At 37.4% G+C, this 25428-nt stretch overlaps 1 protein-coding gene across 1 annotated transcript in view; it reads right to left on the minus strand.

The window, feature by feature from the left end:
• Window positions 1-5986: 5986 nt before the first annotated feature.
• PUDP (pseudouridine 5'-phosphatase) overlaps window positions 5987-25428 on the minus strand; it is a 572865-nt gene continuing 553423 nt past the window's right edge. The window contains exon 4 of the mRNA XM_053706446.1: window positions 5987-6235. Within this exon, the coding sequence (XP_053562421.1) occupies window positions 6059-6235 (177 nt within the window). The 3' untranslated portion in view covers window positions 5987-6058. The remainder of the gene's footprint in view (window positions 6236-25428) is intronic.

Here is a 25428-nt window from a genome sequence, read left to right on the forward strand (position 1 = left end):
ATCCGCCGGACTCAGTCCGACACAGATCGATTCTTACGTCACTCCAGATGTTCCGAACACAAGTTCGGCACAATCTGACTACTTTTGCTAGTTATAAAATAACTAGCAGGTACGCTCGGCACTTTTTCGGCCCAGCGTACCTGGTTTTAAATCCGCTGCCCTGGAAAGCTCATGTTCACTGCTGCCCGACATCCCATTGATTCCTATGGGAAATGTCTGCAACTAACACCCTAACATGTACCCCGAGTCTAAACACCCCTAATCTGCCCCCCCTACACCGCCGCAACTAAATACATTTATTACCCCTTAAACCGCCGCTCCCGGACCCCGCCGCAACTATAATAAATATGTTAACCCCTAAACCGCCGCTCCCGGACCCCGCCGCAACTATAATAAATATGTTAACCCCTAAATCGCCACTCCCGGACCTCGCCGCTACCTACATAATACCTATTAACCCCTATCCTGCCCCCTTACACCGCCGCCACTATAATAAAATTATTAACCCTATCCTGCCCCCCCTACACCGCTGCCACTATAATAAAATTATTAACCCCTAAACCTAAGTCTAACCCTAACACCCCCCAAACTTAAATATTAATTAAATACATCTAAATATTATAACTCTTATTAACTAAATTAATCCTATTTAAAACTAAATACTTACCTTTAAAATAAACCATAATATAGCTACAATATAAATAATAATTATATTGTAGCTATCTTAGGATTTATTTTTATTTTACAGGCAAATTTCAATTTATTTTAACTAGGTACAATAGCTATTAAATATTTATTAACTATTTAATAGCTACCTAGTTAAAATAAAGAGAAATTTACCTGTAAAATAAAAACTAACTTAAGTTACAATTACACCTATCACTACACTATCATTAAATAAATTATTCCTATTTAAAACTAAATACTTACCTGTAAAATAAACCCTAAGATAGCTACAATGTAATTGTAGCGTATTCAGGTCCGCGGCGGCGATGGTAGGCGAGCTTAGGCGGGAGTAATGGGGCCGGCGATGGCAGGTAAATAGATACGTTGATAACTAGAGGCCTTAGTGTTTAATGTCACTTTAAAAAGATATTATTTAAAATAATAAAAACAATTTCAGCCAAATAGCAAAAAAAACATATTTGCCTTGCAATCTTCCCTTTAATATGCAGCAAATCTGCTGTAAAGCACCTGAAATTACTGTTGCTTTTTATGCATAGCTCCACTACTATCTACTTCTTTGTTGTGAGATTCATTGTCTGAGACTAACACCAAAAGTATTATAATGCTGGAGCACATAAATTCAGCCATTCTAATATATGGGGCTGACAATGAAAAGACGATCATGACAAACATATAAAACATTTTCAGCAAATAAAAATGTATTTTAATGGCCTTAAACATTGTGCTTCAAATTGCTAACAATTAATATAAAACACATATAGGGGTCAATTTATTAAAATCTGGCGGACATCATTGAATGCGGACAGCGTGCGCTGTCCGTATTCAGCATTGCACAAGCAGTTCTAGTGAACTGCTTGTGCAATACCATCCCCTGCAGATTCACGGCCAATCGGCCGCTAGCAGGGGGTGTCAATCAGCCCAATCGTATAGGATCGGGCTGATTGCTGTACACAGCCTCAGAGGTGGCGTATGAGTTAAGGAGCAGCAGTCTATCGCTACTTCTTAACTCCTGTTTCCGGTGAATTGGCCCAATTCGGACAATAATAAATTGACCCTATAGAGGGCACTTTAATAATAGGCAAACATAAGAGGTTACTTATTATTACTTTTAACTTAAAGGGACAGTCTACAACAGAATTTGTATTGTTATAAAAGATAGATAATCCCTTTATAACCCATTCCCCAGTTTTGCACAACCAACACAGTTATATTCACATAATTTTTACCTCTGTAATTAGCTTGTATCTAAGCATCTTCTGACAGACCCCTGATCACATGACTTTTTATTTATTATCCATTGACTTGCATTTTAGACAATTAGTACTGTGTTGTGCTAACTCTTAAATAACTCCCAGGGCGTGAGCACAATGGTATCTATATGGCTCACATAAACTATCAGTCTCCTGTTGTGAAAAGCAAATAAAAAAGCATGTGATACGAGGCTGCCTGTATTGGCTTAGAAACAGGCAGAAATGTTGAGGTTTAAATATTATAAAGTATATTAATATAACAATGTTGGCTGTGCAAAGCTGGGGAATGGATATTAAAGGCATTATCTATCTTTTTAAAACAATAACAATTTTGGTTTTGACTGTCCCTTTAACGATACATTTTGTACATCTTGTTGTTTTTACAGAGATGTGAAGTTTCTACTTTTTTTCTGGAAAAACAAAATAAAGTCCCTTTAAAGATATTACATTACTTTATATCAAGCCATATTATCTTTGTGTATATAACCTCAAATTCACCTATCAGTGTTTCCATGAAGATGCAGACAACCTCAACCATGTGCCCTTTGTATTTTTAAATAACCTTTGAGGGAACAAGTTTTCTGAGACTTTATTGCCTGCCCCCTCCTTAATTAAAAATGCCTTCTTTTGGATTTGTTCATGTAGATGTTTTTCATTGGTCTTGTACATCTACCATAGGACTCATTCAAGTGGTGTCTTTGTTTCTGTCATCATCTCTATACTTATTTTAAGGTCATGCGTTTTGTATTAAACCTTTTCCTTCTATCACAATAGTCAATAAAACTCTCAAAACTCTTCTTTGTAAAGCAAATATTGTAATACATATTGGTTTACTTCCCCTCCCTTGAAATGAAATATGTTTAGTTTTTTTCTTTAAAAATAAACAAAAATTCAGCAAGAATAAATAAATAGAAATATGCCATTTGTTTAGGACAAAAGGTTCACTTACTCCAATGTTTTGTCAATGTTACTGACATCACCTCTGTTCTCCAGCCTAAGGCCTCTAGTTATGAAGCCGTCTACTTACCTGCATACGCCGCCCCAATACGCTTGCCTACCATCGCTGCCGCAGACCTGAATACATTCGCCAAAGTTATCAAAAAAGCTGTCAAGAAGCCGTGCACCAAGTACGGAGCGATGAGCAGCGGACTGTTGTTAACTAACAGTCATCGATCTCGCTGCTCATCGGTTTCTTCGCAGCTTTCTTGCTAGCCTGTCACAAAGCACCCACACTAAACTACACTGTTTTACCCCCTAAACTGCCGCTCCCGGAGCCCCCCGCACCTAAATAAAGTTATTACCCCATAAAACGCCGCTCCTGGACCCCGCCGCAACTATAATAAATGTATTAACCCCTAAACCGCCGATCCCGGACCCCGCCGCCACCTACATTATACCTATTAACCCCTATCCTGCCCCCACTACACCGCCGCCACCTATATTCAAGTTATTAACCCCTATCCTGCGGATCCTGGACCCCGCCGCAACTAAATAAATTGTTTAACCCCTAAACTGCCGCACCCGGAGCCCACCGCCACCTATATTAAAGTTAAAATAAATACAAAATTACCTGTAAAATAAATCCTAACCGAAGTTACAATTAAACCTAACACTACACGATCATTAAATTAATTAAATAAATATAAACTACAATTACCTAAAATTAAATTAAATAAACTATAGTACAAAAAACAAACAAACTAAATTACAGAAAATAAAAAAGAATTACAAGAAGTTTAAACTAATTACACCTAATCTAAGCCCCTAATAAAATAAAAAAGCCCCCCAAAATAAAAAAAATGCCCTACCCTATTCTAAATTACAAATTAATCAGCTCTTTTACCAGCCCTTAAAAGGGCTTTTTGCGGGGCATTGCCCCAAAATAATCAGCTCTTTTACCTGTAAAAAAAATACAACCCCCCCAACATTAAAACCCACCACCCACATACCCCTACTCTAACCCACCCAAACCCCCCTTAAAAAAACCTAACACTAACCCCCTGAAGATCTCCCTACCTTGAGTCATCTTCACTCAGACGAGCCAAATTCTTCATCCAAGTGACGCAGAAGAGGTCCTCCATCCAGCAGAAGTCTTCATCCAGACGGCATCTTCAATCTTCATCCATCCGGAGCGGAGCCATCTTCCAAGGAGCCGACGCGCAGCCATCCTCTTCAACCAACGACTGGACGAATGAAGGTTCCTTTAAGGGACGTCATCCAAGATGGCGTCCCTCGAATTCCGATTGGCTGATAAGATTCTATCAGCCAATCGGAATTAAGGTAGGAAAAATCTGATTGGCTGATTCAATCAACCAATCAGATTGAAATTCAATCCGATTGGCTGATCCAATCAGCCAATCGGATTGAGCTTGCATTCTATTGGCTGATCGGAACAAACTAACTTAGTTTAGGTTTTATTTTACAGGTAATTTTGTAAGTATTTTAGCTAGGTTGCTATTAAATAGTTATTAACTATTCAATAGCTATTGTACCTAGTTAAAATAAATACAAAGTTGCCTGTAAAATAAAAATAAATCCTAAAATAGCTACAATATAATTATTAGTTATATTGTAGCTATCTTAGGGTTTATTTTACAGGTAAGTATTTAGTTTTAAATAGGATTAATTTAGTTAATACAAGTAATAGTATTTAGATTTATTAAAATAATATTTAAGTTAGGGGGGGTTAGGGCTAGTGTTAGACTTAGGTTTAGGGGTTAATAATTTTAATATAGGTGGCAGCGGTATAGGGGTTGACAGGATAGGGGTTAATAACTTTAATATAGGTGGTGGCGGGGTCCGGGAGCGGCAGTTTAGGGGTTAAACAATTTATTTAGTTGCGGCGGGATCTGGGATCCGCAGGATAGGGGTTAATAAGTTTATGTAGGTGGCGGCAGATTAGGGGTTAATGTGTATAATGTAGGTGGCGGCGGGATCCGTGAGCGACGGTTTAGGGGTTAACATGTTTATTATAGTTGCGGCGGGGTCCGGGAGCGGCAGTTTAGGGGGTAATAAATTTATTTAGTTGCGGTGGTGTAGGGGGGGGCGATTTGGGGTGTTTAGACTCGGGGTACATGTTAGGGTGTTAGGTGCAGACATCTCCCATAGGAATCAATGGGATATCGGGCAGCAGCGAACATGAGCTTCCGCTATGGTCAGACTCCCATTGATTCCTATGGGATCCGCCGCCTCCAGGGCGTCGGATTGAAATCCAGGTATGCTGGCCCAGAATAGTGGCGAGCGTACCTGGTAGTAGTTTGATAACTACCAAAAGTAGTCAGATTGTACCGAACTTGCGTTCGGAACCTCTGTAGTGACGTAACCATCGATCTGTGTTGGACTGAGTCCGGCGGATCGTAGGTTACGTCACTATATTCTACTTTTGCCGGGCAGTAGGGGTTGATAACTAAGGCGAATCAGCCTCGCCACAAATACGCTGCGGAATTCCAGCATATTTGCGGTTGACGGCTTTATAACTATGTGTTGTCTGTAGTTATACTTAGGAAACCTTTCCAGACAAGAAATGAATACTGAGAATATGGATGCTACTCATTTGTAATAACAAACACTAAACACCTGTTATTAAACTTAATTACAGATGTACATTTATGGTTATTAGCAGGGCATTTTTTTTAGTAAATCTTGCTTCCAGGGCAAAACTCCAAAATGTACCCCCCACTACATTTACCATCCCAAATATACATATATATATTTTTTAATGTACAGTACTGTTGTCTCTTATTTTTTTTTTATGTGATTGTATACCTGACCTGCAGCTATATAAGTTGTATGGGTTTTTTTTCTATAAAAATTGCTTAAGGGAGATTGATCCATAATGAATAACATGCACATCTGTATATTTATATTATGCATTTTAACTGGTCACTAACATGTTTAAAATATAAAATGATAGTCTATTATAGTAACAGATAACTAGAAGTAGAAAATACGACAATTACTTGTTTATCATTTTATTCCATCATGATGAAAATATAAACTATAGAAATATTTCTTTAACATTGTAAATAATAAAATAAAAAGTCAGTGTCTTAAGTAATTATATATTTTTTTATTTGAAGGAAATGACAAAACACCTAAAATGTTTATACAGTTTATTAGAGCTATTCGTAGGGTGGCAAGCCAAATAATTCTGGTTTAAATTCCTCCATTGATTTGAGCACTATTGTAGCTCTTTTCGTCAGCTTTGGGTTAAGATTTTCATCTGGAATCATCACTACTTGCATTCCCGCATCCAAGGCTGCTGCAACACCATTAGGTGCATCTTCAAATACAAGGCACTGAAAATAGATCACATTTAAACTATTAAACAATAGACTTTGAAAGAAACATGAAAGAAAAAACATAATTTTTTTAACCACACAATGAAGAATAGTATATATATATATATATATATATATATATATATATATATATATATATATATATATATATATATATATATATATATATATATATATATATATATATATATATATATATATATATATACATATATATATATATATACACACACACACAAATTGCAATCCTTTTATATTAGGGATGAGCTTGCAATCATTCAACATTTGTTTTTTCCAATTAAACATATTTTTTTCCTTTTATCAAGTAATATTGAAATATAATGTTAAATATTCCAATATCCAAATATACATAAACATTTAAAAATGAATTTTCATAGACTTCACTATAGGTATGAGGAAAACAGTTTTTAAACATTAAATTAAAATTCAATATTCTAATGTTCTTTAAAATGTTAAAATAGAAGAACAAATGTCAAGGTGAACATTTATTCTACAAATCACATTTACCCATCCCTACATTTTTCATTTTATGGACAACCAGGGCTGGAAAATAAGGCATATTCTATTTAAAAAAAAAAGAAAAATAATAATAATACTAATTACATAGTTTTAATTCTAAAACGAAAGCAGAGAAAGGTTGATCTTAAAGGAATAGAAAAGTCAAAATTAAACTATCATTATTAAGATGTAAAGTACAAAAAAATTCTCAATTTACACCTTGCCTCTTTGTCGTGTCCTTTGATTAATCTTAGTTATTTTTTATGAGTGCATACCTAAGTAGGCTCAGGTGTGTGCACGTGTCTTGGGCAACTACGTCTATTTTACATACAGTGCTCAAGTCACATGCAAGTTACGGAGCCTACCACAGTATTTACTTATGGAAAGAGGCTACATTTGAACAGAGGATGCAGTGAGAAATAAACTTGATAATAAAAATAAACTGTATTTTGTTATTGGATACTGTGACTGGAACATAAAAGATTCTTTTTGATTTTTGTTTCCCTTTAATAAACAAAACTAAGCTAAAAAGCACATTACTACCAACATATAAGCAGAGTTAAAAATCTCTCACCTAGATTACGAGTTTTGCGTTAGAAGGGGTGCAGTGCTGACGAGCAGTTTAAGCTCACCGCTCACTTACAGACAGCGCTGGTATTACAAGTTTTTACAAACCCGGCGTTAACCGCAAAAAAGTGAGCGAAGAGCAAAATTTAGCTCCATATCTCACCTCAATACCAGCGCTACTTTTGGTAGCGGTGAGCTGGCTAAACGTGCTCATGCACGATTTCCCCATAGGAATCAATGGGGGAGAGCTGGCTGAAAAAAAACACCTGCAAAAAAGCAGCGTAAAGCTCCTAACGCAGCCCCATTGATTCCTATGGGGAAACAAAAGTTATGTCTACACCTAACACCCTAACATGAACCCCCGAGTCTAAACACCCCTAATCTTACACTTATTAACTCTAATCTGCCGTCCCCGACACCTGCATTATATTATTAACCCCTAATCTTCCGCTCCGGACACTGCCGCCACCTACATTATACTTATGAACCCCTAATCTGCCGCCCCCAACATCGCCTAACCCTACATTATATTTATTAACCCCTAATCTGCCGCCCCCAACGTCGCCGCAACCTAACTACATTTATTAACCGCTAATCTGCCGCCCACAACGTCGCCGCCACTATAATAAAGGTATTAACCCTTAAACCTAAGTCTAACCCTAACACCCCCTAACTTAAATATAATTACAATAAATCTAAATAAAATTAATACAATTAACTAAATAATTCCTATTTAAAACTAAATGCTTACCTATAAAATAAACCCTAAGCTAGCTACAATATAACTAATAGTTACATTGTAGCTATCTTAGGGTTTATTTTTATTTTACAGGCAACTTTGTATTTATTTTAACTAAGTACAATAGTTATTAAATAGTTACTAACTATTTAATAACTTCCTAGTTAAAATAAATACAAATTTAGCTGTAAAATAAAACCTAAACTAAGTTACAATTACACCTAAAACTACACTATAATTAAATAAATTACCTAAACTAAATACAATTAGTTACAATTTAAAAAAATTATCTAAAGTATGAAAAACAAACACTAAATTACAGAAAATAATAAAATAATTACAAGATTTTTAAACTAATTACACCTACTCTAATCCCCCTAACAAAATAAAAAAGCCCCTCAAAACAAAAAAAGCCCTACCCTACACTAAATTACAAATAGCCCTTAAAAGAGCCATTTGCGGGGCATTGCCCCAAAGTAATCAGCTCTTTTACCTGTAAAAAAAAGTACAAATAACCCCCCCAACATTAAAAGCCACCACCCACACAACCAACCCTACTCTAAAACCCACCCAATCCCCCTTAAAAAAAACCTAACACTAACCCCTTGAAGATCACCCTACCGTGAGACGTCTTCACCCAACCGGGCAGAAATGGTGCTCCAGACGGGCAGAAGTCTTCATCCAAGCCGGGCAGAAGAGGTCCTCCAGACGGGCAGAAGTCTTCATACCGACGGCATCTTCTATCTTCATCCATCCGGCGCGGAGCGGCTCCATCTTCAAGACATCCGACGTGGAGCATCCTTCTCGGCCGATGACTAAAGACGAATGAAGGTTCCTTTAAGTGACGTCATCCAAGATGGCGTCCCTTCAATTTCGATTGGCTGATATAATCCAATCAACCAATAGAATGCAAGCTCAATCCTACTGGCTGATTGGATCAGCTAATAGGATTGAACTTCAATCCTATTGGCTGATTGCATCAGCCAATAGGATTTTTCCTACCTTTCCACCGATTGGCTGATAGAATTCTATGAAGACTGGATGAAGACTTCTGCCCGTCTGGAGGACCTCTTCTGCCCGGCTTTGATGAAGACTTCTGCCCATCTGGAGGACCACTTCTGCCCGGTTGGGTGAAGACGTCTCATGGTAGGGTGATCTTCAAGAGGTTAGTGTTAGGTTTTTTTAAGTGGGGATTGGGTGGGTTTTAGAGTAGGGTTGGTTGTGTGGGTGGTGGGTTTTAATGTTGGGTGGGGTATTTGTAATTTTTTTTGCAGGTAAAAGAGCTGATTACTTTGGGGCAATGCTCCACAAAAGGCCCTTTTAAGGGCTATTTGTAATTTAGTGTAGGGCTTTTTATTTTGGGGGGCTTTTTTTATTTTGTTAGGGGGATTAGAGTAGGTGTAATTAGTTTAAAAATCTTGTAATTATTTTATTATTTTCTGCAATTTAGTGTTTGTCTTTTTTTCGTACTTTTTTAAAATTGTAATTAATTGTATTTAGTTTAGGTAATTTATTTAATTATAGTGAAGTGTTAGGTGTAATTGTAACTTAGTTTAGGTTTTATTTTACAGGTAAATTAGTCTTTATTTTAACTAGGAAGTTATTAAATAGTTAATAACTATTTCATAACTATTGTACCTAGTTAAAATAAATACAAAGTTGCCTGTAAAATAAAAATAAACCCTAAGATAGCTACAATGTAACTATTAGTTATATTGTAGCTATCTTATGGTTTATTTTATAGGTAATTATTTAGTTTTAAATAGAAATTATTTAGTTAATTGTATTAATTTTATTTAGATTTATTGTAATTATATTTAAGTTAGGGGGGGTTAGGGTTAGACTTAGGTTTAGGGGTTAATACATTTAATATAGTGGCTGCGACGTTGGGGGCGGCAGATTAGGGATTAATAAATGTAGGTAGGTGTCAGCGATGTTAGGGCCGGCAGATTAGGGGTTAACAATATTTAACTAGTGTTTGCGATGTGGGAGTGCGGCGGTTTAGGGGTTAATATGTTTATTATAATGGAAGCAATGTCCGGTTTGGCAGATTAGGGGTTAAAAAATGTATTGTAATGTTTGCGATGTGGGGGGGGGGGGGCTCGGTTTAGGGATTAATAGGTAGTTTATGGGTGTTAGTGTACTTTTTAGCACTTTAGTTAAGAGTTTTATGCTACGGTGTTGTAGTGTAAAACTCTTAACTATTGACTTTAAAATGCGGTACCAGGCTTGACAGGAGAGGGTCTACTGCTCACTTTATGGAAGACTCGTAATACCGGCGCTATGCAAGTCCCATTGAAAAAATAGGACACAAAATTTACGTACGTGGATTTGCGGTATTTCCGAGTCTGGCCAAAAAAGTGAGCGGTGCACCTGTACCTGCAAGACTCGTAATACCAGCGGGCGTTAAAAAGCAGTGTTGGGACCTCTCAACGCTGCTTTTTAACCCTTAACTCGTAATCTAGCCATCTGTGTTTTAGAATTCAGTCATTAGTAATAAGAATATGAAGGCAAAATTATGAACTTTATTTTTCTTTACAATAAAATACTAGTACAGTAGAAACTTTCTTCCACACAATAGCATTTTTTCCCCTCAAAATGTTATGTACGATGATAATTTTCAAGCCTATTATATCACCAATCAACTCACATATCTCAGCATAGAAAAAATGCTATTCTACTGCAATACAAACACACACAATCTTGCAACATTACTCTGCTAATACAGCACACCAGTAAACAACATATTGTAATTACTTATACTCATTATATTCTGTGTGCACATTCTGTAACACTTTTTATTTATTTATTTATTATTTTTTTAATTACATTGTTACAAAAATGTGATTATCCCACAAATAAGGGCTGACAGCACACTCTTAATATTGAGACCATAGTATAAAAAGTGTGATTTAAGATATGGATTTTTTCATTTTAATTTGCCCTTTTGACCAGTTATGTCCTTAATGACGTAAATGATGCAATGTGTGATGTTTTCAGTTCTTTCATTTATGATATTTGTGTTGTCACTTAAGTAATTAAAAGGACAGTATTTTTTTATATATGCACAGTATATATTAGCAATTAAGGACTGCATTGCACAAATAATTTTAAACTGTCATTTTCCAAGCAAATGTTGCATAGTTTTCCAGTCTTCCCCCTAATGTTTTTTTCAATATGTGTATCTTATATTTCTGCTATAGCTAACTGGGTGACCGATGTAAATGAGATCCTGATCAAGTAATCACAGTGTACAATGCTGCAGAGATAAGGTTTTGGAACCTGCATGAAGCAAAAATATTAGCGCTATTTTGCATTAAAGGGACAGCAAAGTCATAATTAAACATTCATAATATAGACAGAGCATACAATTTTGAAAAACTTTCCAATTTACTTCTATTATTTAATTTGCTTACTTCTCTTGTTATCCTTTGCTGAAAGGTTTATCTAGGTAAGCTCAGGAGCAGAAAATAATCTAGGTTCTAGCTGCTTATTGGTGGCTGCATATATATACACTGTTTGTCGTTGGCTCACCCAAGTGTTCAGTTAGAAACCAGTAGTGCATTGCTGCTCCTTCAACAAATGATACCAAGAGAATGAAGCAAATTGATGTCCATTTAACTTCACTCAGCATAATCATAGAGCTTCTTTTTTGTGCTATCCACTAAGAGTATAGGACATGCTAAAAAAGTTTGTCAGTCTTAAAATATTTTATATATATATATATATATATATATATATATATATATATATATATATATATATATATCTTTTTAATGACACAATGAGTCCACAGATCATCTAATTACTACTGGGAATATCACTCCTGCCCTGCAGGAGGCGGCAAAGAGCACCACAGAAAAGCTGATAAATATCACCTCCCTCCCCTCCCACTCCAGTCATTCTCTTTGCCTATGTAAGTGTAAGGAAGTGGTAAAGTTAGGTGTTAGAAAAAGATTCTAAGAGTTTATTATTTTTTTAATTAGTACAAGATTGTGCTGCTTTGTTCTAGGGTGTAGCAGTAGTCCATACCAGTCTCTTCAGTAGAGCAGTGGTGGCTTTAGAGCAATGGGAACTTGTGGGACATAATTCTCACTGTGCCCCCCATATTCTGATGCTGCCCTAACCCAGTAAACCTGAGGGATATTATTCAGGACTTTCTTTTGTTTCACAGGTCCATGTGAGGAAGAGAACCTCTCAAACCTGGGAGCTGCCTTTGCTGTCAGGCAGAATATGAGGTAAGTGCTGGCTTTATATTCTGGGAATAGTCAGTAACTCAGAAAAAAGGTTGGGCACTTTATTTTAATAATATGGGACAAACCTCATTGAAATTAGGCTCTTTATTTTTATAGGCACAGATTCTCCTAGGGACTTAGGAGACACTATGTGCAGCTTATATGCATGCACTGGGGCTGGTTTTCAAAATGTTGTTGTTTCACATCTCCCGGCGGTTTCATAACTAATAATAGCCGACCGGGAGATAACTTATTGGCACGCCCACGATGGGCGGTACTAAGGAAGCGGCAATTGTATGCGTGCCTTTTCGATTCACTTCCTGAAAACATTGTGAGGTGAATTTGTGCATCTTCCTTGCTAACTACGCATTTTCTATCCTATATGCGTGTTTAGATCTGGGCTTGTGAGGTATCGGCTCCTGCTCAGAGGAAGGTAGACACCTCAGCAAAGTACTGCTGAGGTGTAGAGGTGTTCTGCAGGGTTGTTTAAGCATTTTTAGCCTTTTCTACACTTAAAGGTTATAATAGAGTAAAAACGTTACAGTTTAAGATTTAAAGTGACAGTAAAGTTTTTTTATGTTTTTGACTTTTATTAATAAAATGTAATCTTTTTAAGATAATTTGATTTATTGTGAGTCAAGATGGACCAAGAGGCTCTGCATAGTGCCACCTGTTCTTTGTGTTTTGATGCCAATGTGGAACCACCAATTCCTTTTTGTTCCTCATGTATTGAGAGAACTTTAAACTATAGGGATAGAATTTTTTTCTGAGCCAATATTTTCTAAAGAGGATGCTGTTCAGGAATCTAATGACAATGTTCAATATATGCCGCAGCTTTCTCCTCAAGCGTCCCAAAGTTTACCGCCCACACATGCAGTGCCCTGCGCTTCCTCTCTAACTTCTCCTGGAGTTACTTTGCAAGACATCACTTCTCTCATGTCTTCTGCAATCTCGGATGCGTTGTCTGCTTTCCCAATGTTGCAGGGAAAGCGTAAGAGGAAAAACAGACATTCAGCAAGCGAGGTTTCTGACACAGTTGTTGCTATTTCAAATACCCCCTGCCAGAATCCTGAGGAGGATACCTTAGTAGCATCTGAAGGTGAAATTTCAGATTTTGACAGTGTAATTCTTCTTGCTGATACTTAAGTTGTATCCTTCAGGTTTAAACTAGAACATCTCCGTCTGTTACTCAAGGAGGTTTTAGCTACATTGGAAGACTGCGACTCCATGGTCGTAGTTAATCCTAAGAAATCCAGTAAGCTAAACAAATATTTTGATGTACCTTCCTTGGTAGAGGTTTTTCCTGTACCAGATCGAGCTATTGAGATCATTGCTAAGGAATGGGAGAGATCGGGTATACCTTTTTCTCCTTCTCCTATATTTAAAAAGATGTTTCCCATAGCAGACTCTATCAAGGAGTCTTGGCAAACAGTACCCAAGGTGGAAGGGCAAGTTTCCACTCTTGCCAAGAGAACTACTATGCCCATAGATGATAGTTGTGCCTTTAAGGATCCTATGGATAAACAATTGGAGGGGTTACTCAAGAAGATGTATGTATATCAGGGTTTTTCAATGGCAACCTGTAGTGTGCATTGCTACCGTCACTAGCGAGGCGGCATATTGGTTTGATGCGTTGTCTGATGCTATCAGGACAGACACTCCTCTTGATGAGATTCAGGATAGGCTAAAAGCTCTTAAGTTAGCTAATTCCTTTATTACTGATGCTTCCCTTCAGGTTATCAAACTCGGAGCAAAAATATCAGGTTTTGCTGTTCTAGCCCGCAGAGCCTTATGGTTAAAACCTTGGTTTGCGGATGTGTCATCTAAGTCTAAACTTTTAGCGATTCCTTACAAGGGAAAGACCTTGTTTGGACCGTGCTTGACAGAAATAAGGGTAGAAAATGTAAGGGACAGAAAGCCACGGCTGAAGAGTAACATACGTTTTGTATATGAGACTGCTGGACAGCAGCCTCCAGAGACAGTTACGGCTCATTCCACGAGGGCTGTTGCTTCCTCATGGGCATTCAAAAATGAAGCTTCTGTGGAACAGATTTGCAAGGCTCCAACTTGGTCCTCTCTTCACACTTTTTCAAAGTTCTATAAATTTGACACTTTTGCCTCAGCTGAGGCCGCTTTTGGGAGAAAGGTTCTTCAAGCAGTGGTGCCTTCCTTTTAGGTTACCTGTCTTGTCCCTCCCTTATCATCTGTGTACTCTAGCTTGGGTATTGATTCCCAGTAGTAATTAGATGATCCGAGGACTCATCGTGTCATTAAAAAGAAAAGGAAATTTATGCTTACTTGATAAATGTATTTATTTTTTGACACAATGAGTCCACGGCCCGCCCTGTTCAATAGACAGGTTGTTGGGTTATTATAAACTTCAGACACCTCTGCACCTTGTTACTTCCTTTCTCTCCTATACTTCGGTCAAATGATTAGAGTGGGAGGGGAGGAAGGTGATATTTATCAGCTTTGCTGTGGTGCTCTTTGCCGCCTCCTGCAGGGCAGGAGTGATATTCCCAGTAGTAATTAGATGATCCGTGGACTCATCGTGTCAAAAAAGTAATACATTTATCAGGTAAGCATACATTTCCTTATATATATTGTAATTATATTGAAACTATTTCATTTCCACATTATACCAGATTATGTATTATTGTATTGGATAGTGAGATCACTTCCATTTTCCACAAAACAAACTATAAGCCGTAATAAAGTCCATCTTCATATTGTTTTCTCGCTACCAGTACTTAACCCCCACAGTGTGAAGGAGAACACAGTATCATCCTCTGCTTTTGCTTCGGTATGTCAATAATAACAATCCTATCTTACTTTCTAATAAGGAAGGAAAACATAACAATATATGTAATTATACAACAATTAGAAGTGATTTAGATTCAAACTCATGATCTAAGAACATCAGAATATATAAAAAATAATAATAATAATGAACTACTACTATGCAATAAGTAGATTAGTATTATAATATATGACTGTAATATATATGGAATAATAAATATAGTCTCACGTTCCAAGAATTAAAACAAAAGTAATCAATTTACAAACCTGATAATTATTCATAAATAACGGTCTTATGTTCCATGTGTTTTCAAGACCTTAGAGGCCAAGTGTAGCATTACCTATATCAGATGAGGAGACCTTTGAGGCCATGAGGGTCTGATGGAAAGCAAGCCCTCAATTTATGAATACCAAGATCCATTAAAAACATAATAAACTCTTTTGGATCAGTACAGCAATAGCTTATTTTCCAGTTCTTCTTAAAAAAGACACAGACAATTCTAGAACCAACTCTTTAATTTCTTTCACATACACATATAATATCACAAAAAAATAAAAATACAATTAAAGAGAAGCTGTTACTAGTTTTGTACATGTGACCAAAAGCGTATATTTACTATGAATATATACATTTAGTTCACTCCTATTACTAATAATCACTATTAAACATTATCATTGTAATAATTATTCAAGATCATATATTCTTATATATAAAAGTTAAAAACTACCTGGTACTTAATTAACACAAAAAAGGTGGGTTCTAACCGTTTAAGAGAAAGATTACAGAAAATAAATTAAGGGAAAAATAAAACAACAAATCCCACTTACACAGCCTTCAACAGAAGCAAGTTACCACATGAAAGATGACACATAAAACTAAAACTCTAAAGCAGGAAAGTCTTTGTTGTAAAATATTTTAAAACGTGGTTAACTCCAAAGTGTTACACATATCAGTTACTTAAAAGGGACTATTTCTGAAGTTGTGTCAGTGTTTTAGAATGTCCCAAATCTCCAGCTACCTGGGAGAAGAAAGCATATAAGGCTTTAATATCATAACTCAAACAATTTATTTGATATTTGTTAAAAATTCCTGCCCCGGGGGGCGTGTCCAAGCAGCGACTGTGGAAGGTCGCATCTTCTTAGAGCTCCTGCTGACTACCTAACAACCCGCCGGTGTAGGGTACTTTTTACAGTGATAAAGCAACTCAAATGATCAGCACTACTGGCTTGGTGGATTGGTAAAAAAGAACTGGATTATTCCCTGTATTTTTGACGCTGGGGCATAAGAGCGGACAATAAAGGCCTGGAGCTGCGGCTCAGGACAGGCAGCGCTACCCCACTTGGATTACCGAGGGTAACTGTCAGGACTGGACACAATAATTAAGAGATCTATCTCACATTTTGTTCACATATCAGAACAGTAAGGACCTTCCTAATATAAATAAACCTGCAACTAGAATTTTGTCACTGCGCAACAAATATGGCCGCCGTGAAGGAAGTAAGCTCTCTGACCCGTATTGACGACTTCTTGGAGAAAATGGAACATTGCTTACTGGGTCTTATGCAAAGGGCTCCATGGGATTCTTTAATGCAATCACACAGGACATACTTCAGCTTAGGGAGCAGCATGAAAGGCAGTGAGATGACAGTTGGGGGGGACGGAGCTGTGGTTAAGAGCGCTCCCGCGGCTCTCCCTCCTCAAAGCAAAGGAGATTCCAAAGCCGACTCAGGGCTGCCCATGCGGGCAGTAGCTCAGAAAAAGCTTACCCGACAAATCAATCAGCCGCAAGCGTCTGATAAACATAAGAAGAGCCTGGGCCGCAAAGCACCTTTCAGGGATGAATCACCTTTTAAAGACAACCGCGGTGACAGAGTGAGTAGCGATGCAGTCCCTGATTGGATCAAGAAGCCCAATACTTTAACCCAAACTGCCCCGTGCATATTTAGACCGGAGTCAGAAGCACCTCTCGATTGGGGATGTAGAGTTGGACCCGGGTTAGATATAGCCATCAATTACATGTCACCCTTCATGGCAATAACTTTACCTTGGCAGACGGACATACCTTTTCTTACCGATAGAGAAGCCCCTAATAGACAGTATATATTGCAGTATTGGGACAAACTAAAACCAGCCTGAAAAAGCTTGGGTATTTACAACTACTGTTGCATCTTGTTCATTTAAAACTGTTTTAACCCTGTTTATGTCTAGATTACAGTGTTTGTAATGGCTGTTGTCGTTCTAAGTTTTATTATAAATAACCATAAGTATATTTTTGTTGGAGCATGATATAAGTAAGCCTTAGAATTGCCTATGATTTTAAGATATGATGGAGGCATAAGGAATGCACGTACACCCTTTATAACCTCTGTGTGTCCCCTGCAGGGTTTGGTGGGGGGCCCCTGGGGGGACATAATATATAACTAAAGAAGGGTTTCATGATATAAGAGCTGCCTCAGTTCAAAGCAAGAGAAAATAGGGGACAGCAATATCAGTGTCCCTCTTGCGGGCTGCGGCCGGGTCCGCTGTGGGGCGCTTAATTATCAACTATTATTATCAATATGAGTTGTGCCTTAGAGGAAAACTACATGGGCCATATCCTGTATAACTGATATTAGTCTAAGGCTTGACATTTAATAACCTGCTGAAAGCACATGTATATAAATATCAAAGCTCCATGAGGTAAATTATTCAACGTCAGGAAATGGGTTTTGTGAAGGTTTGCCTCTTATTATATTGTTCTGATGTTCTATATTTAGACTACAAAAATAGTCTTTTTTCTTTTCTTTTAAATATTACATACAGTCCTAACCGTAGCACCTATATAAATACTTACCAGAAATGTGTTGTCTCACAATGTCTTTAAATATGGTGCTTGGTGCTATATGTAAATGTTTTATGTTTAATAATCTCCCTGCATGTTTTTTAAGCGTAAGAACTGGCCCAAGAGCGGCCTCAATCTTAGTTATAGGGGGTTAATGAAAGAGCTCGGTGAATATTGTTGATTAACCATAGTCAAATTCGCTATAAATGTTTGATGGGCCTGTACATTATATTTTAAGATACATGTTTGTGTATATATATATGTTTGAGACATGGCAATTTGTAACATTTAATGATCTATTTTCTGTACAACAACTATATGATTTGTAATCTTTTTTGACTTTAATAAAGCTCTTTTGAAAACTTAAAAAAAAAAAAAAAAAAAAAAATTCCTGCCCCTTCTTTAGAAATATAAATATGTATGTTGAAGGGTCTCCATGTAAAGTATTTAAACCCTTCAGAACCGGGAATTTTAGAGAAAAAGTTGCCCAAAGTACCAGAGAGATTTTAGCAATTTTGCTATCACTCCATTTTTTTATTATATTTACCTATCAGAACTATATATTTTTTTTAATAGACAATCCAAGGTATTGATCTAGACTCATTTTGGTATATTTCATGCCACTGTTTAGCCATTAAATGCGATCATATTAAAAATGGTTAACTTTTTCACAAACTTTGGGTTTCTTACTGAAATGATTTACATACCGCTTATTCAGTTTCACTGGGATCCCCTTTCCTTAGAAATAGCAGACATGCAAGGCAAGGCTTTGCAATTGCTTTTTGGTAATAGAAGGTTGCTAATTACAGCTACGCAACACACTTCTAATATTCCCGCCAGTGAAAGGGTTAATCAGGTAGCTTGTAAGATTAATTTTATCTGTAGTGTAGAGATTACCCTCCCATCTGACACCTCTAACCCCCTGATCCCTAAATAATATCTCAGAAACAGCTCACTTCCCTCCCTCATCCCCCATTTGTCACCACTACCTTATTTTTTATTGTGGGGATCAATCCTCAACCCTCCCACCTCCCTGATGCCGCCCAAACAGCTCTCTAACCCTCCCCGTCTAACTAGTAGCAGCCATATTTTGTACTGGTAGCTATCATATGCAGAAGAAACAACAATCAGTTATGCTTTGCCATATGAAGGCAGATGCCTTCTGTCTCTTGCTGCAGTCTTCACTGCCAAAGCTGGGGCCACAGCATGAGCCAGAAGGTTGGACGTAGGTTCTATGTCACCAGGGTATGCTGGGCAAAGTACTCTGTGACGCATTACCTACATCCAAATGGCTTAAAGGGCTAATTTGATTTTGTAGTGCACAGGCACAACAAATTATTAGAAAACTACACAAAACTCTGCATAAAACACTTTAAAAAACCCTGATTAGATTACATTTCATGTTTATAGCTCAGGCTCACTTTACAGCAGTACTTATATTGCCCTTTATTTAAAAAAATGCAATTAAGAACTGAATATATTACAAGCTAAACCATTTTATAAAAGTGAATGTAAAATGTTAATCATGCTTTCTTATAATAGCGTACACAATATTTGCTTCCATAAACTGTAGACATGCCATCTTTCCTTTAAGGCTTTAAAATATTTGACTTATCAATAAAAACAATACATATTTTAATGAATTTACTTGGGCGAAGGATTCCTCCATAAAACAAATTATAAACCGTGAAAAAGCTGATGTAGTTTCTAGGAACCCTTTAATAACTATTATCTTGGACCTCTGGCAAGTATCACTGTCAGCACTGCCGTTCATCAGAAATATTACACAATCAATAGCACTCAAGTGCAAAATGTTCTTCCCTATAATTATCAAGAAACTGTGTTCAATGCTTCTAAATACCTAGCTGTAAATATACTGCTAAACATTCAAAGTTTACTTTTACAATAGTCATATTAGACTTTAAAATGTATAGTGTTGATAGGGAAATAGCTTTACTACAGTTTATCAATTAAAGGAAATGAAACTTTCTTGATTTAGATAGAACATATCGTTTTAAGAAACTTTCCAATTTACTTTAATAATCAAATTGTGCACACTTTCTGAGGCAACAGTTCCTACTGAAAGATCACAGTGTATATGCATGATTGTCTGGTGGCTATCACATTATACAGGGGGCTATATAACTGAAGTACATTTTTAAATGTATCATAAAAAACATACTCTTCATTTAAAATCAAGAGTAAGTGCTATTGCATTGTTTTTTTATTATGTATTTGTTGGTTATGCAAATATGCTGTATATATATATATATATATATATATATATATATATATATATATATATATATATATATATATATATATATATATATGTAGTGCTAAAAATAAATACACAGAGCGCCTCCTAAAAGGCTAAGACACTAGTAGTGACAAGATTAGTTAAATAAAAAATATATTGAAATTCTATAGGGGTATATAAAATATTTTATAAGCTACTTATAGCTAAAATATACAAACAAGATTCAAAAGTGGATCTACTTAAAATTAACAATAAAATATGCATATATCTATATAAAAAACAATACAATTGTGGTTAAAAACCACAACAATATACAATCTTAATCACAAAATAAATTACAATAAAACAGCTGTTGATGGTTGGATAAAAAATATAAATATATAAAAACATCAATTTACTGAGTAGGTGTCCATAAATATGTAGGTTCCAAACTTTAAATTCTTTCCAGAGAGTGAATGTCCAATATGAAGATTCTATCATATTGGACATTCACTCTCTGGAAAGAATTTAAAGTGACTTCAGCACTCTTTTAAACAATATATAAATGTTTTATTTAGACATATAAGTTCTAAATAGAGGCATATCCTGTTATCATGGCAGAGCACATATCTCCAAGTGCAAAGTGCAGAGAATAAATAGTACTCAAATCAAAATATAGTGCAAAATACAATAAAACATAACATCACAAAGTTACTATAAAAACTTATAGGCACGTCTGATGTCCCAGATGAGATCACTTAGCATGCAACACCCTTCTGCACCAGACCCTGTAACATACAGGCCTAGTCTGGGCAGGTTATCATGGGGATCTATGCATGCAGGTGAAATAATTGATGATTTTAGAAGCAGCAGAGTGGCAGTTAGTATATATTTCAGTGCGGGAGTATAAAGAACATCAAGCATCTTCCAAAAAAGTTCCTCTTCACTCCCATTGGCTGATCAGCGGGGCTCTGTCATTATGCCCTGACAAAGCCCTGTTGATCAGCCAATGGGAGTGAAACGCATATAGGTGGTGGCTAGGCACTTTGATGCCCTATGTTGTTTGCAGGATCTTTCTTGCTACACTTTTTTGGGAGATAATCCTTGTGGCACGGAACAAGCAATTTTTCTTGAACAGTGATGAAGAATCTCTGGTGATAAAATGCACTTGAGGTATTGTGTGGCTTTGACATGGAACCGCTTTATATGGAGCTTGCTTTAACTTGCTGGCTGTCCGGACTGTTTGACTACTGCTCAGCCCTCACCTCCCTATACGCTGACTTCTTCTATCCGCTGTGGAGCATATATTGCTTGACTTCTCTGCTAAAACACTTATCTTTTTTGCTTGACGTAGCAATAATAGCACTGAATATTTGAATGCCTAATATGCTTGGATGCTTGCTGTGCTTTATACTCCAGCACTGAAATATATACTAACTGCCACTTTGCTGCTTCTAACATCATCAATTCTTTTACTTGCATGCATAGATCCCCATGATGACCTGCCCAGACAAGGCCTTTATGTTACAGGGTCTGGTGCAGCAGGGTGTTGAATGCTAAGTGATCTCATCTGGGACATCAGACGTGCCTATACATTTTTATATTAACTTTATGTGATGTTATGTTTTATTGTATTTTGCACTATATTTTGATTTGAGTACTATTTATTCTCTGCACTTTCCACTTGGAGATATGTGCTCTGCCATGATGACAGGATATGCCTCTATATAGAACTAATATGTCTAAATAAAACATTTAGGAACATTTCCAGGATTACTATTTCCTTGGTATCTTTCTTTAGTCTGTTTAAAGGTAATATTTATTTTTGGGTCTGCACTATATATATATATATATATCAATCAATATTTATTAACAATATTTTTGTTGATCTTGTTCTATTGTTTAAAACTTTGTTAAGTGTAACCTCCCTTACCAATAATCCCCAGTCATTCAGCTGAAGGAAAATGGGAAAAGAAGAAACACAAGGGTATAGAGGTGCCTGAGGTTTACTAAAAAAAAACCTGCTGAATTATAATTTAAAAAGAGGGCGGGTCGAGGACTCTCCATGCCCGGAAAGAAAGAAATTAACAGGTAAGCATACATTTTGTTTTCTCTCCTATGGCATGGAGAGTCCACTACGTCATTCCAATTAATAGTGGGAACCAATAGCCAAGCTAGAGGACACGGAATGAACATGGAGGGAGAAAAAGGCATGAGGACCTAAACGGAAGGCACCACCACTTGAAGAACCTTTCTCCCAAAAGAGGCATCAGCCGAGGCAAAAGCATCACATTTGTAGAATTTGGAAAAAGTATGCAAAGAGGACCATGTTGCCACCTTGAAAATCTGTTCCACAGAAGCTTCATTTTTGAAAGCCCAAGATGAGGAGACAGCCCTAGTGGAATGAGCCATAATTCTCTCAGGAGGCTGCTGTCCAGCAGTCTCATAAGCAAAATTAATCATACTTCTTAACTAGAGGGAAAGAGTAGTAGAAGTGGCCTTCTGACCCTTACACTTTCCAGAGAGAACAACAAACAGGGCAAAAGATTGCCGAAAATCTTAAGTAGCTTATAGGTAAAATTTTAGAGCACGCACAACATCCAGGTTATGCAAAATACGTTCCTTATGGGAAGAAGGATTAGGACAAAAAGAAGTTTCCTGATTAATGTTTCGGTCCGACACCATCTTAGGGAGAAACCCTAATTTAGTATGAAAGACCGCCTTAATAGCATGAAAAATAAGGTAGGGGAAATAACACTGCAGAGCTGAAAGCTCAGAAACTCTGCGAGCGGAACGAATAGCAAAGAGAAACAAAACCTTACAAGATAACAATTTTATATCAACAACATGCATCGGCTCAAACGGAGCCTGCTGCAAAACTTTGAGAACTAGATTAAGGCTCCAAGGAGGAACAACATGTTTAAACACAGGCCTGATTCTGACCAAGGCCTGAACAAAAGCTGGAACATCTGGCAAATCTGCCAGATGTTTGTGCAAAAGAATAGATAGTGCAGAAATCTGACACTTCAGTGTACTGACTGAAAATGCTTTTTCCAGGCCATCCTGAAGAAAGGAAAAAATTCAGGGAATCCTCACCCGGCTCCAAGAGAAACCCTTAGATTCGCACCAATGAAGGTATTTACGCCATAGCTTATGGTAGATTCTGCGAGTAACAGGTTTACAAACATGAAGCATAGCATCAATGACCACTTAAAAAAAACCCACGTCAAGATCGAACTAGGCGTTCAATCTCCAAGCAGTCAGCTTCAGAGAATCCAGGTTTGGATGGAGGAATGGACCCTGAATTAGAAGGTCCTTCCTCAGAGGTAACCTCCAAGGTGGAAAAGATGACATCTTAACAATATTCGCAAACTATATACTGCAAGTGCAGGAGCTATTAAAATTACTGATGCTCTCTCCTGTTTGATATGAGCAATGACTCATGGAAGAAGAGCAAATAGAGGAAACCGGTATGCCAGAGAGAAGATCCAAGGAACCACTAGAGCATCTATTAGAGCGGCCTGAGGATCTCTTGACCTTGAACCGTACTTTGGAAGCTTGGCGTTCTGACAAGATGCCATTAGATCCAACTCTGGAACCCCCCACCTGAGGGTTATCTGAGAGAACCCACTCCCTGGGATGAAAAGTCTGTTGCTAATAAAATCTGCCTCTCAGTTGTCTACTCCTGGAATGTGGATGGCAGATAGTAGACATTTGTGAGCTTCCACCCACTGTAGAATACGAGTCACCTCCTTCATAGCCAAGGAACTCCGAGTTCCTTCCTGGTGGTTGATGTAAGTCACTGAGGTGATGTTGTCCGACTGGAATCTGATAAACTGTACTAAAGATAATTGAGGCCAAGCTACCAAGGCATTGAAGATTGCTCTCAGTCCATAGGCCCTGAGCTTTTAGAGAGCCCCAAACAGCTCCCCAGCCTACTAGGCTGGTGTCCGTAGTCAAGTGCCCCGAGAAAGATTTTCCTGTGAGATCTACCATGAGAGGGAGACTCTTGTTAGGGAATCCAGATGTCATATATGAGTTTGTTAGTAGTAATTGTTAGAGTGGAATCATTGACAAGAGACCACACCAGAGGAAACTGCAGATTGATTTAAATATCAGTAGCAGTATGAGTCTGAGTATGCAGGCAAGACTGCTAGCAATAGCTGGTTAATTAAGGGTTAACATTGCTGGCTAGCAGCTGATACTAATGTTGTAGGCAGATGTAAAAACATTATCTGAACAGAGGGGCAGCCAGGAGATTAAGGGAAATAAACAATCTATGCTTTAGATTAGTAGTTCATAAATAGCAGTAAGAGACAAAGTTAGTTTGTTAATTGCAGTCCATTAAGCAACAGGTTATATCAAGTTGATGATTAGTGTGTGCTGTTAGCAAAAAGGAGAACTAGTAAGATTTGTTGTATTACAGATTATAGCAAGCACAGACTTTGTGAGAGCAAATGAGCAGCAGACATAATCATATATTGTAAGGGAAAAAACTTATCTTAGGGTAGTAATGCAGTCCTGTACAGGATATCCACAGGGCAGTGATTGCCAGCAGTAATTCAGTAGAATAAGGGTTAAAGGCTTTTCCAGCCAGCAGCAGTGGAACAGTGCAGCTTCAGTGTGGAGTGTCCTGCTGATATATTAGAGAAACTGAAAGTGAATCCAGAAGCAGTGAGAAAGACTGCAGCTCCTGTAGGTGATAGCACCTGATACAGACTGTGGAACAACAGCAGTCTGTAGTTGATTGGCTTCAGTAAGTTGCACAGGAAGGAAACTCTCTGCAATTGAAGATACCTAAGCAGAGTGTTAGAGGAAGTGCTGGCTTAAATAGGCTGAAGGAGGAGGGCCATACTTAAAGGGGCAGTAAGTTAGAGCATTACACCAGATCTATCCTCTGTGATAAATCTGAATGTTCTTAGTTCCACTGATTGAGCATGCATAGTTGCAGAGTTCTCAGATGGAACCGAGCAAAAGGAATGATGTCCATGGAAGCCACCATCAAACTGATCACCTCCATGCATTGAGCCACTGAGGGACGAATAGCAAACTGGAGAGAAAGGCAAAAAAGATTGGATTTTCTGACATATGTCAGGAAAATCTTCATGGACAGGGAATCTATGATTGCCCCTAGGAAACACACTCTTGTATCGAACTAGAGAACTCTTCTCCAGATTCACTTTCCACCCGTGGGAACGTAGAAAAGACAACAGCATCTCTGTATGAGATTTTGCAAGATGAAAAAATGACGCCTGAACCAAGATGTCGTC

The sequence above is a fragment of the Bombina bombina genome, chromosome 3, assembly GCF_027579735.1.
Source record: "Bombina bombina isolate aBomBom1 chromosome 3, aBomBom1.pri, whole genome shotgun sequence".
Taxonomy (NCBI): Eukaryota; Metazoa; Chordata; class Amphibia; order Anura; family Bombinatoridae; genus Bombina; species Bombina bombina.